Raw genomic sequence first — 13,617 nt, forward strand, 5'->3', positions numbered from 1 at the left:
TACTAGAGTTCCATTTTTCTAACATATCACCTATATTTAGTCAAGAAAATTGTCTAGCACCTTGCAAAGTTAACACAGCCAAAAAAGTTCATAGAGCTACATTTAAAAGTTTGCAGTACCAACATTTACAGTGACTCTCAGAAACCTGCATTTTTTAATGTTCTGATCTCCTGGTGATTTCTTAATTTCTATTCGGAATTAAACTGAATTACTATCTATTTATTTCTCTATACACGGCATGCTCACTATCACCAATAGACTCTTTAAAATAATTCCACAATACCTGCTAAGATGAAGTGGAATTTTGTCTCCATGGATATAATGAATATGATGTAATGACACTGAGAAGGAACTATATCCCATAATAGTTTTTCAGTCCAGTCACATCTTGCTTGCAGTAATAAAAAGCTAAACTGTGGCCTATCTTGTGTGACAGTACAAGGGAGTAACATAGTGTTGTAATATTTGGGTCTCCAAATTTACCTTAATTATGATGAGCTCAACTGTGAGAAGCGAGTTAAAGTTTATAAAATATCACAATAAACTGTAACAAGAAATGTTGATGGAAAAAGGTAAAAAGAGAGACAGAAAGACTAAATTAGTCCACACAAAAAAGGCCTACTTTCAAAGACTGGGTTAAAATCATGCCTAGTAAACAAGAGAAATGTGGAATCAGAAATCAATGGACCAAAACTGATGTGTCAGAAATAAGATTAATTGATGAACAAAATAACAAGGGCATGGGTTATTCCACTCATCACTCCCTTTTGAGGTTTTTAAAAAGAAAAGACTTGGGGAAAAAAAATTAGCAGGAGGCAACTGCTGGCTGGGAGATGAGTGGACAGGAAAGGAGCAATCTTCACCATCATGGCTTCCACTCTACCATCTCCTGGGACCTCAGGATCCATTGTGTCATTGTTGGGCCTTTGTCATCCTAAACCCAAGAGATGTCCTGACCAGAGTGGGTCAGAGACAGGGGGATCCAGATGACATTGCCACCTCCACCTTTACTGGCTCCAGCTAAATCCCAATCACCACCTGGGATGTGACACTGTCTTATCCCCTGTCCCCCCCAGTATGTCCTTTTTCTTCTCCACTTTATTGCTTCTCTTTCCTATCACTCACCTTTTCCTTCTGTCTAACAACAACCTGTTTTATCTGGTCACAACTGTATTTTGCAACACTGATGTAATCCAGTGACCAGAGAGGCAACTAAAAGCAATGCCCTAAACCAGGGGTGGGCAAACTACGGCCCACGGGCCACATCCGGCCTGTCAGACCATTTAATCTGGCCCTCAGCTCCAGCTGGGGAGTGGGGTCAGGTGCTTGCCCCGGTCTGCGTGGCTCCCAGAAAGCAGCCAGCATGACCCACCTCCGGCTCCTACATAGTATGCGGAGGCATGTCCAGGCGGCTTTGCGTGCTGGCCCGCCCACAGGTGCCACCCTCGCAGCTCCCATTGGCTACAGTTCCCAGCCAATGGGAGCTGCAGGGGTAGCGCCTGTGGACAGGGCAGCGCGCAGAGCCATCTGGCTGTGCCTCAGAACCGGATGGGGGACATGCTTCTGGGAGCTGCTTGCAGTAAGCACCGCCTGGAGCCTGCACCCCTGAGCGCCCCCCCAATCTCCTGCCACTGATCCTCCTCCACCCTCCAAACCCCTCAATCCCAGCCCAGAGCCCCCTCTTGTACCCCAAACCCCTCATCCCCAGCCCCACCTCAGAGCCCTCACCCCCCCATGCCCCAACAGCCTGCCCCATTCCTGATCCCCCTCCCACCCTCCAAATCCCTCTGTCCCAGCCTGGAGCCCCCTCCTGTACCCCAAACCCCTCATCCCCAGCCCCACCCCAGAGCCTTCACGCCCCCCAACCCAGAGCCCCCTCCTGCACCTTGAACTCCTCATTTCTGGCTGCAACCCCAGCTGGAGCCCTCACCTCCTCCCGCACCCCTACCCCCAATTTCGTGAGCATTCATGGCCCACCATACAATTTACATACCCCAATGTGCCCCTGAGGCCAAAAAGTTTGCCCACCCCTGCCCTAAACAGCCCTATGCAGTAACAAGTTTGCCAGGTCTCGGAGTGGCTATTAAGACCAAATGCCATGCATGTGTTTTCCGGCAGTGAGGTTACAATTGACTGAACATAAAAGACAGAAGTTGCATTTTCTTTAGTTGTGGTTCTTTTCTCTCCCTTTTTGTGTGTTTGTCTCGTTTTGTTTTCTCGGAAACAGTTCAGACTTTTACAATAGCAACAATTACAGCTCCTCCAGCTCAGCTCAACCAACTTTCATTCTTTTCTCCACAAAAAGGGCTGTCAAGCAATTAAATAAAAATTATTGCAATGTTAAACAATAATAAAATACCTTTTATTTACATATTTTTGGATATTTTCCACATTTTCAAATATATTGATTTCAATTACAACACAGAATACAAAGTGTACAGTGCTCACTTTATATATATTTTTGATTACAAATATTTGCACTGTAAAAAACAAAATATATTTTATTTTTCAATTCACCTAATACAAGTACTGTACTGCAATTTCTTTATCATGAAAGTTGAACTTTCAAATGTAGAATTAAGTACAAAAATCCCCACCTAGATTCAAAAATAAAACAACGTAAAACTTTAGAGTCTACAAGTCCACTCAGTCCTACTTCTCATTCAGCCAATTGTGCAGACAAGCAAGTCTGTTTACATTTGCAGGAGATAATACTGCCTGCTTCTTATTTACAATGTCATATGAAAGTGAGAACAGGCGTTCACATGGCACTGTTGTAGCCAGCATTGCAAGATAATTACGTGCCAGAGGCGCTAAAGATTCATATATACCTTCATACTTCAACCACCATTCCAGAGGACATGCATCCAAGCTGATGACAGGTTCTGCTCAATAACAATACAAAGCAGTGTGGACCAACACATGTTCATTTTCAACATCTGAATCAGATGCCACCAGCAGAGGCTGATTTTCTTTTTTGGTGGTTTGGGTTCTGTAGTTTCTGCATCGGAGCGTTGCTCTTTTAAAACTTCTGAAAGCATGGTCCACACCTTGTCCCTTTCATATTTTGGAAGGCACTTCAGATTCTTAAACTCTGGGTCGAGTGCTATCTTTAGAAATCTCACACTGGTACCTTTGTGTTTTGTCAAATCTGTAGAGAAACTGTTCTTAAAATGAACAACATGTGCTGGATCATCATCTGAGACTGCTATAACATGAAATACATGGCAGAATGCGGGTAAAACAGAGCAGAAGTCATACAGTTCTCCCCCAAGTAGTTCAGTCACAAATTTAATTAACACATTATTTTTTTAACGAGTGTCATCAGCATGGAAGCATGCCCTCTGGAATGGCGGTCAAAGCATGAAGGCGCATATGAATGTTTAGCATATCTGGCACATAAATACCTTGCAATGCCGGCTACAAAAGTGCCATGCGAATGCCTGTTCTCACTTTCTGGTGACACTGTAAATAAGAAGCAGGCAACATTATCTCCCGTAAATGTAAACAAACTTGTTTGTCTTAGTGATTGGCTGAACAAAAAGTAGGACTGAGTGGACTTGTAGGCTCTAAAGTTTTACATTTTTTGTTTTTTAAGTGCAGGTATGTAACAAAAAAAATCTACATTTGTAAGTTGCACTTTCACGATAATGAGATTGAAGTATAGTACTTGTATGAGGTGAACTAAAAATACTATTTTGTTTATCATTTTTACAGTGCAAATATTTGTAATAAAATAATAATATAAAGTGAGCACTGTACACTTTGTATTCTGTGTTGTAATTGAAATCAATATATTTGAAAATGTAGAAAAACATCCAAAAATATTTAATAAATTTCAGTTGGTATTCTATGGTTTAAGGAATCAGGTCAGGCTATACCTGACACCGTACTGAAAGTAGATGGTACTATCTGCAGCTCATCAAACCCACTGCCTCGTGGATGAATTTGGGAGTAATGTAAGGCTATGAGACTAAACTCAGACAGAAAATCTGAAGTGGAGCCCTAAAGGCGATCAGGTACTAATATTTTAGTATCTTTCCGGCAACTCCTGCAGTGGATTGGGTACCAGAAGTACTGATTCTTCCTCTCCACTGGATTTTACCGGTGATGCCAAGAGGGGGGTCCTGATGCAACTCAGGGCCTCCATATCATCCGCCCAGGCTCACACCTTGGAGAGGTACTCCAGCTTTGCCTTGAGTGTCGACACAACTTGGGAGGCAGCAGTCAATGGTTCTAAGCTCTTACTTGATTGGTGTACAGTTGAGCACCAGGGGCTGTCTCTGATGGTGGGAGAGATCATCGTATCTCACTAGACAACCACTGCTCGCCATAAAACTGGGCAGGCCCCAGACAATAGAGTGTTGTCTTGCCACAGTCTGCTTGCTTCAATGGGTGCTTGGAGCTTAGAGTTTTATAACTTGACAAGTGGACTGTAATCAATGCACCAGGCAAGTCAAGTAAAAGAAAGAAAACATACTTAAAGACAGGGTGCTGGAATGTTCGCACCATGACAACTGGATTATCTGAGGACCGTCAACAGATTAACGATGTACGTAAAACTTCCATGATCAATGACGAGCTGAAATGACTCAATGTGGATATCGCATCCCTCCAAGAAACAAGGCTAGCCTCAAGTGGATCTTTCAGAAAAAAAGACTACACATTTTTCTGGCAGGGGAAAAGCTCAGAAGAAACACGAGAGCATGGAGTGGGATTTGCCATCAAGAACTCACTTCTGGAGGTGAATGAGCCACGTACAAATGGATCAGAGGGAATTTTGGCACTACGCTTGTTCACATCTGAGGGTCCAGTCAACCTTGTGAGTTAGTATGCCCCAACACTCTCCTTGTCTTCTGACATCAAGGACCAGTTCTACGACCAGTTGAACACCACCACCAGCAAGATTCCAAAACACGAATATGTTTTCCTGGTAGGGGAGTTTAATGCGATGGTGGGAGCAGATCATGAAGCACGGACAAACTGTCTTGGTCAACATAGAACTGGCAAGATGAATGGAAACCGTCAGAGACTGCTAGAATTCTGTTCCTATTACGACCTTTGTGTAACAAACTCTATTCTTCCAGACAAAGTCGCAAAAAAGTGTCTTGGAAACATCCCAGATCTGGCCACTGGCACCAACTTGATCTTACTATTACAAGGCGTGCTAACCTTAACATCATCCTCATTACCCACAGTTATCAAAGTGCTGATTGTGACACCGATCACTCTCTGGTATATAGCAAGGTCAGACTTAAACCAAAGAAGATATATAGATCTAAAGTAAAAGGATATCCTTGTATTAACCTCAGTGCCATAGTGGACCAAGAAAAGTCACAGCAGTACAAGAACATACTACAACAATCTCTTGACACCAGTAACTGTGCCACAAGAACCCAGCTGACGTGGGAGAAACTGAAGAACACAATCTAAGATGCAGCTCTGTCAGTCTTTGGGAAGAAGGAAAACAAGACCAACAACTGGTTTGACATATATTCCAGTGTGTTGACACCAGTTATAGAGGTCAAACATAGAGCCCAAACCAACTACAAGAGAGACTCAAATGAAAAAAATCTTACAAGCATAGAGAGTGGCAAGAACCAAGGTACAACAAACTGCTTGACACTGTGACAATGACTATTGGCTGCACTTATGTGAAAGCATCCAAATAGCAGCTGATGCAAGCAACACCAGAAACATATACAATGGAATCAAGAAAGCCTTGGGTCCAACTTTAAAGAAGACAGCCCCATTGAAATCAACAACAGGGGGGAAACAAATCAACGAGAACTAGGGGTCACCAAATGAAATTAATAGGCAGCAGGTTTAGAACAAAGAAAAGGAAGTATTTCTTCACACAACGCACAACCAACCTGTGGAACTCTTTGCTAGAGGATATTGTGAAGGCCAAGACTATAACAGGGTTCAAAAAAGAACAAGATAAATTCATGGAGGATAGGTCCATCAACCGTTATTAGCCAGGATGGGCAGGGATGGTGTCCCTAGCCTCTGTTTGCCAGAAGCTGGGAATGAGCGACAGGGAATGGATCACTTGATGATTCCCTGTTCTGTTCATTCCCTCTGTGGCACCTGGCATTGACCACTGTCAGAAGACAGGATACTGGGCTAGATGGACCTTTGGTCTGATCCAATATGGCCGTTCTTAAGTTCCACTGCGCTTGGTTGTGTTGCTGTAAATGGCCTCCAGGAGATGTCACACAATGACCATCCTGACCACTCTGGTCAGCAGTTTGAACTCTGCTGCCCGGCACCCAGGCTTCTGCCCCTCCCCTTTAAAACCTGGGAATTTTTGAAATTCCACTTCCTGTTTGCTCTGAGTGGAGAGCTCACATCATATCTTCCCAGCTGACCACAGTGGCTCCAGGTATGCAAACGCACATCTAAGTTGTTGGATCTGCTGGTGCTATGGGGAGAGGAGGCTGTGAAGTCCTAGCTCTGCTCCAGCTGAAGGAACTCTGATATCTGTGGTCAGATTTCTTGTGGCATGTTGGATAAGGGCTATGAACGGGACACACATCAGTGCTATGTGAAGATAAAGGAGCTGATGCAGGCATACCAGAAGGAAAGGGAGTCAAACCATATCTCTCATCCTCAGCGTTGATCCCACCTCTACCACCAAGAGCCCACTGGATACTTCGGCAGGGCTGGAGACAGTGGACAGCGGACTCAACCCCAAGGATGAAGTCATGGATGAGGAGGTCAAGTTGGAGGACAATGTGGAGCATGAAGCAGGGTCATCCAGTGGCACGGCGAGTCAGGACCTCTTTTCTACTCCAGAAGAGTCTAGCCAGTCACAGCAGTCTGTCTCTGGTGTGCATGATGCAGGACAGGAAAACTCTGGTAAGTGATCTTGTTGAGTTGATGCTGCTCGGTTACATGAGGTAGAGCTGTCCTTTGCTTTGTATATTCTAGAAGTGGATGAAGGGGTAGATATGTACAAGACTAGTTGTGTTTGCATGTGCTTCACATTCTCTGTGCAGCTAAGCAGTGCGGTGGAACAGTGTGTTAATGCGCACTGAGATTTCACATGAATCTTCCAGAGAACTTTAGGAAACTTTCCCGGAGGTACTCGCCAATCCTATGCCAAAGGTTCCTTGGCAGAGCTGCTCTATTCCTTTCCACATTGTAGGAAACTTTCCCATTTCAATTGCAACCATTTGTGCAGGGACCAAAGTGGCACACAAGCAAGCAGCAAAGGGACCTGGTCTGAAGCCACACGCATGCATGAGATGCGCCCTTGCTTACCCTCAGGAGTGATATATCAGTTTCATTGACCCCCACCTGTTGAAAATGGTGGCAGAATTTTCAATATTGTCCCTAGTCGCCTGCAGTGATCCCCTTAAAAAAACACTGAGACCCTTTGCCTCATCTTGAGTGCCGCCCCTTGGCTGAACTCACCATGTTTAGGGTGTTTGCTGAGCTGTGTGCTTGCCAAGGGACAGTGAGAAACTGATTTGTATTTAAAAAGAGGTGCATTTTACTATAATGATTCAATGCTGTGCATACACTACTATGCTTTTGTTTATTTTTTCTTGTGCTTCTGCTTCAGGGGAACCCCTTACACACTGCTGGGGTGCCTCAGCCAGATAAAGAAACAACCAAGAAAGAGCAAGGACAACATGTTTCAAGAGGTTCTCCAATCCTCAGACCATCCCACTTGAGAAAGATCTTGTTCACTGCTTTATGGTTCATGAATCTGTTTTTTATGACACTGTAATTGCATTAGATTGTAAATTCTACCTAGCAATGATTTTTCAGAGGCTTATGGCTTGGTCTAATTTGAGCAGATCTTTAAGAGGATGCAAAAGACACAACTCTGCTATTACAACTATACTAAGACTAATAAACTAAGGTACAGAGAAGAAAACCATTGAGAAGTGCCTTGATGAAGCAAGAGGAGTTGTTCCAGCACCCTTCACTGGTGGTAAGAAGGAACTGAGAGCGTGCAGGGCAGATGGCATAAGCACGCGGCAACACAGGGCACTAGAGCTTGCCTGATGGATACCACTGAGGGAAAAATCTCCATCAATGGTGCACACAGCATGCACACACCTAACGTGGAATGGACATGAGCAAGCACTCAAAAAACAGGGAGGTTCATTTTTCTTAACAGTTATATCAGAACTGTCCGATTACCTAAAAAAGCAGATACATTAATAAAATCTAGCAAATTGCATAATATTATCTGCATTTACAATGCTATAGTAATTGAAGTATTAACAGAAGAGATTAAAAAACTTTAACTTACCTCACACTGATTATTCAGTTTTGTAGATGTAATATCCAGTTGTTGGTACTGTTCTTTCAGTTTAGAAAATTCAGCTTCTAATCGTGTTTGTTCTAGTTTGGAATTGTTCAATAAGCTTTTCAAATTCTTATGGTCAGTTTGAAGAACTTCATTCTCTCTCAAAAGTTGACTGTATGTATGATTTAGCCTGTAATTAAAAGATGTCATATAAGAATATATATAGATAAAAAGATAATACATATTTTAACCAGAATTTTGTTTAAAGCATGTAACTTCCATAATTCCATGCTATTTGTAACATGAGTGACACACATTCTTTGGAAGAATATATAAACTAATTAATAGCCTCTAGTCACCAGTCTGGTTAGATCAAGATATTCTACTCTATGAAAATTCTATTCTCATTAAGAGATAGGAAGAGTGATTGATTTCTGGGAAATTATATTATTATAGAACTCAAATTGTGGGCAAGTATTTTCTTTTCAAAATGAAATACCTTTCATATTTTAACTCTATGCTTGGGAAAAACACAAGGCTGCTGAAAGTTTCTATACAGTTAAAAAAGGAAAAGATTTAAGTGAAACTTTTTTTTAGACCAAGTAACCATAGCTAGGATCCAAATCTGGTCTCAAGTAAAGGACAATAAAAGCAAAGCAGAGGTTTACAGTAGTACACTAGATCCTGTTTAACTGTGGAACCAGAACAAAAAAGAAGGAAACTGGCTGCACAGGAGAGCGAGACATTCCATTATTTGGAGTAGAAGCCATGTGTAGTAGGTGGATCCTTAACTCTTTACAGGAGTCTGACCTAAGTCCAAAGAAGGCTCAAGAGTGATGAGTAAAATGAGGCAGGGAAATGTGTATGTATTTTTATTATTTTGGATAGATCTGTACATTTCTTGTACTACCTAAAGTAAAGAACAATTGTGTTTAGGAACCCCATAAAGTCTGTGTGTCTATTTGCTTATAACTATCACATGTCCTCAAAGAGGTGAATTGTAAATTCAGAGTACCTCTAAAGTTGTTGCTCTGGAAAGAGTGTGCTTAAGTTACTGGGGAGACTAAGTGGGTCAGTACTGATCCAGGGAGCCTATGAAAACTGGGGAGTGGGGCTTCATTTCCATGAAGAGGTAAAAATCAGTCTGTGCACAGGAAGTGTAGTCCTAAAACCTACTCAGATCAAGGGAAGCTTCAGGGTACACAGACTCAGTTTGTACAGCTCAAAACACTGCAGCCTGATGTGCGTCCTGCTAGGGGGAGCTCTACCAGGGTCGTACAACAACTAAGTTTTGCAAGTTGGGGAGGAAATCATTAAAAAGCTCCTCATTTCACAGGGTTAGACTGTGACTTGGACAACATGCCCATGCAGAGGAGACATACCATATGCAATAATATACTTTATATACAAAGGCATATACTATATGCAATAATACAAAATATTACACATGAGCAAATTAACTTAAATTATGGTTGCTGTGGGAAATGCAAGTTTGAATTTCTTGACTTTTATCAAGTTTAAAACCTCAGCCTTAATTCTGTACAAATGTTGGCTTTTTCATTTAATAATATATTTAAAACTAAATAAAGTATCAGATTTTTTCTTTACCTATCATTTTCGTCACAAAGTTTTTTGTATTCTGCTGCTACAGTTTCATGTTTTTTGCTTTGCTGCAACATCTTCTCTTGTTCTACTTTGAGCACTTTTTCCAACTCCTCTAATTGCACTTTTTGTTTCAGTAACTGATTGTATCTGTAAACAAGATTAATATACAAATGTTGGTTATATCTCTAGAACTAATAAAAATAGCTAAGGATGTAATTTCAATTTTGAACAAGGATAAATTTATTCAAGGAGTTAAGATCTAAATGACAGATTAAGAAACATTCATTTTATTCGACCTAATTTATACAACAATGTTCTTGTATTATTATGAAATGCAGATTTTTAATGTTACTCACAAGATCCATCTTACATATTAATGCTTACCTATCTTCTAAGTCCTTATGTTCCACCTCAAGATTTTTGTGTGCAGACTTGAGGCTTCCATGTTTGGCAATTAGAGATTCATATTCGGAAGCTTGACGTTCATGAAGATGTTCCAGTTTTTCATGATCTTTGACCAGTGAATCATACAATGATTTCAGATCCTCTCGTTCCTTGAGTATAGATTCATTTTCATTTTCCAAGGCAGACTGTTGGATCAGCAGTTGTGCATTCTGATTCATAAGAGATGTACTTTGAGAATTAAGGGTAGAATTTTCAACCTGCAGTTGTAAACAATGTTATCAGAAATAAAGGAAACTCCATTTAATTTAGTATCATCAACAATGAAAGGGGGGATTAGCATACTATAGTTATTAAGATAACAAAGGACTTTAGGTTCTTTAATCTAGTCTAACTCCCCCTAGTAAAGGACTGGCCTCAAATTAATTAAATGTTTTTTTAAATCTAATATACTTATGAATACTTCAGTGACTTCAACAACTTCATTAGCAAAGTTATCCTATTATCTAATGCACCTTAATGGTAATAATTTTACCTGATACTTAATTTAAATGGTATATTTTAGTTTCAAGTGGTATATCCTTAGGTAAGTCATTATGGCCACAATTCAGGAAAGCATTTAAGCATATGGTTAAGCTCATTTCTATTCAGGAAAGCATTTAACTGTGTGCTTAACTTCATGCCTCTTCTTAAATGCTTTCCTGAAGAGAGATTCTTTACGACTTTTAAGCAGTGAGGTTGACAGGTCTATTAAAAATGTTTTAGATACCAATGTTTATCACTATCTGATCACTAGAAATCCTTTGAACAGAACTGTGACTATTACATGAAGAAAGGAAATTTTCAGGTAAGCATGCATGTTTTTTCTATTCTTCATTGTATTACAGAGATCCATTACAATGGAATTTCAATCAACAGTGTCCATCCAGAATGGGGAAATGGAAATAAAGTTAAATCAATAGCACCTAATTGAAACTGTTTCAGAGTAGCAGCCGTGTTAGTCTGTATTCGCAAAAAGAAAAGGAGTACTTGTGGCACCTTAGAGACTAACAAATTTATTAGAGCATAAGCTTTTGTGAGCTACAGCTCACTTCATCGGATGCATTTTGAGTGAGCTGTAGCTCACGAAAGCTTATGCTCTAATAAATTTGTTAGTCTCTAAGGTGCCACAAGTACTCCTTTTCTTTTTAATTGAAACTGTGTTCATTCTCTTTTACTGAGAAACTACACTGCAGAGCGTCCTTCTGCCAAAAATAATGGCAGCTGATGAATGGATGTCCGATTTATAAAATTTGGAGACAGGATGCACTGATGAACAAGTGGCTGCCTTGAAGATCTTCTCATGAAGGCATACAATTTTTCTACCCATAAAGTCACCATTACATCATTGCCCTTAAGGCGTGGGCCCTGAGGTTTGACAGAGGTGTAAGACTCTTTATTTTGTATGCCTCTGAAATACTCAGTTTAATCCCTGGACTTCATAAGCGGTTTAGTACACTTAGTATATATCCTGAAGTAATGGCAAACATCAAGTGTGAATTAGAACTCTCCTGTGGGTGGGAAGGCTTGGGGTAGAAGCACAGAAGGACTATTTCTTGATATGTATTGAAGATGGAAATTAATTGGAGGAAGAACCAACTTAACATTCAAAGGCCTGCTCTGTCCAAAAGGAACACACAGTACTGAGATTCTTTTGAGGGGACTTCTGTGGTAGATGAATCAGCCACCCATGTTTTAAATGGAATTTAACAATTCCTTCCTAGGTTCCAAAGGGTGCAGTTAGTACAGCAAGGGCTAGATTGTGACAGTATGAAGAACGTATCAGAAAGGCTTTCCCATAGAAGCATCTGATGTCCAGATATACAGACTTTTCTTCTTTCAAATATAGAATACTTGCTAATATGGATATTTGGCCATAAAGAGTGATGGCTTTGAAGCCCATATTTAGGCTTTCTTGGAGAAATTCTAAGATATGTTTAACTTCTGCTGATGTAGGGGACACAGCTTGACATCTGCAGCAGTACCTGAATCTTAGCCAAGTTTTGGAGTATGTCTTATTTGTTGCCTGTGTTACCTTTTTTCTAAGATACTTTCCTTCAAAATCCAAGCAGCTAGGTTCTGTCCGTCCGGATCTGGATACAGGATTGGTCCCAGAGACAATAACTTGTCTGCAGAGTAAGTATATTAGTGACTCACAAGCTAGACTGAGCAGGTCAGAGAACCATCATGTACTCCTATAAGGGGCTATCAATATTACCATTGTTTCTTTGCCCTCCCCCCAACACTTTTTCTGTATAGTGCTTGGGATTAGAAAAATGGAAAATTTCGTACCCAATAATTTTCATTCTATAACAGCATCTGCACAATTCTGATATATATGGGCTATTCCTCTCCTGTGTGCAGTTTCTGGAGGTGGTTTAAAGCTGCAGCACAAGTCTTTGCCTGCTTGCTGCCTGATGATTCATTCCAAGCTGTGAAAAAAACTCTTAGACAATGATTAGTAACAATAATTTCAGTGTCAACCAATTAACCATGTACAGCAGGCCACTACATAAGACGCAACTATCCAAATAAAATGCTGACCTGTAGCAGTGAAGCCATACAGGTTGGGTAGAACTGTGGGAGATGCTGCTAGCAGAAAGGAAATGATCAGGTTAGAAATTTTCCATTCTGCAGCCCAGCATCTCATACAATTCTGATTCATATGGGAAGTAGTGAGCAGTGAACAGGAGAAGGGAGAGATACAAAGTGAACATAAAAACAGGAAAGACACACTTTTTTGAACGGCTCAAATGGCAAGATTATGTCTGGACCACCACTTGCAGCATCTTCCTGTCCAAGGAGTGCTCTGTAGAGACAGAAAGTCCACCTTGTAATGTTTGATAGAGGTGTTGGCTGATGGCAATGTGGCTGCCCTAGAGATATCTGTGGTGGAAGCACATGCTTTCTGCGCCCATGAGGTTGCAATGGGTCTTGTAAATGTGCCTTGATTCCTTCTGGAACAGGTGGGCCCCAGATGGCTTGTTTGCCTCAATGCTGTAAATCTAATTAACCTAGTAAGAGATAGTTTGGATGCCCTAAAAAGCTCAAGATCAAAGGAAATGAACAGTGAGCCCAATCTCCTTGTGGATTCTGTAAGCCTGATATAAGTCTTTAGTGCTCTCAGTTTGCCTTTTGGTTCAGCTCTCCTTTTACGTGTATTGTCTTTAGAGAACAGAGAGTTTTGTCTGCCCGTTCCATCACTTCTGCATGTAGTGCTACACTCCTTGTTCCCCCTTGATTGTTTATGTATGTAGCTGTGATTGCGTTGTCCGGTTGGAACAAGACGTTCTTGCCCCCTAGGT

The 13,617-nt window shown here is 41.1% G+C and overlaps 1 protein-coding gene across 11 annotated transcripts in view; it reads right to left on the reverse strand.

Annotated features, from left to right (window-relative positions):
• The window catches only part of CCDC88A (coiled-coil domain containing 88A), a 354,197-nt gene that overhangs the window by 37,152 nt on the left and 303,428 nt on the right, over positions 1–13,617 (reverse strand). For all 11 annotated transcript variants that reach the window (XM_038395536.2, XM_043512327.1, XM_043512326.1 and 8 more), the window contains 3 exons: positions 10,256–10,533; positions 9,875–10,018; positions 8,270–8,456 (listed from right to left, as the gene is read on the reverse strand). In XM_038395536.2, the coding sequence (XP_038251464.1) occupies positions 8,270–8,456; positions 9,875–10,018; positions 10,256–10,533 (609 nt within the window). The remainder of the gene's footprint in view (positions 1–8,269; positions 8,457–9,874; positions 10,019–10,255; positions 10,534–13,617) is intronic.

This window comes from Dermochelys coriacea, chromosome 3, assembly GCF_009764565.3.
Source record: "Dermochelys coriacea isolate rDerCor1 chromosome 3, rDerCor1.pri.v4, whole genome shotgun sequence".
Classification (NCBI taxonomy): domain Eukaryota; kingdom Metazoa; phylum Chordata; order Testudines; family Dermochelyidae; genus Dermochelys; species Dermochelys coriacea.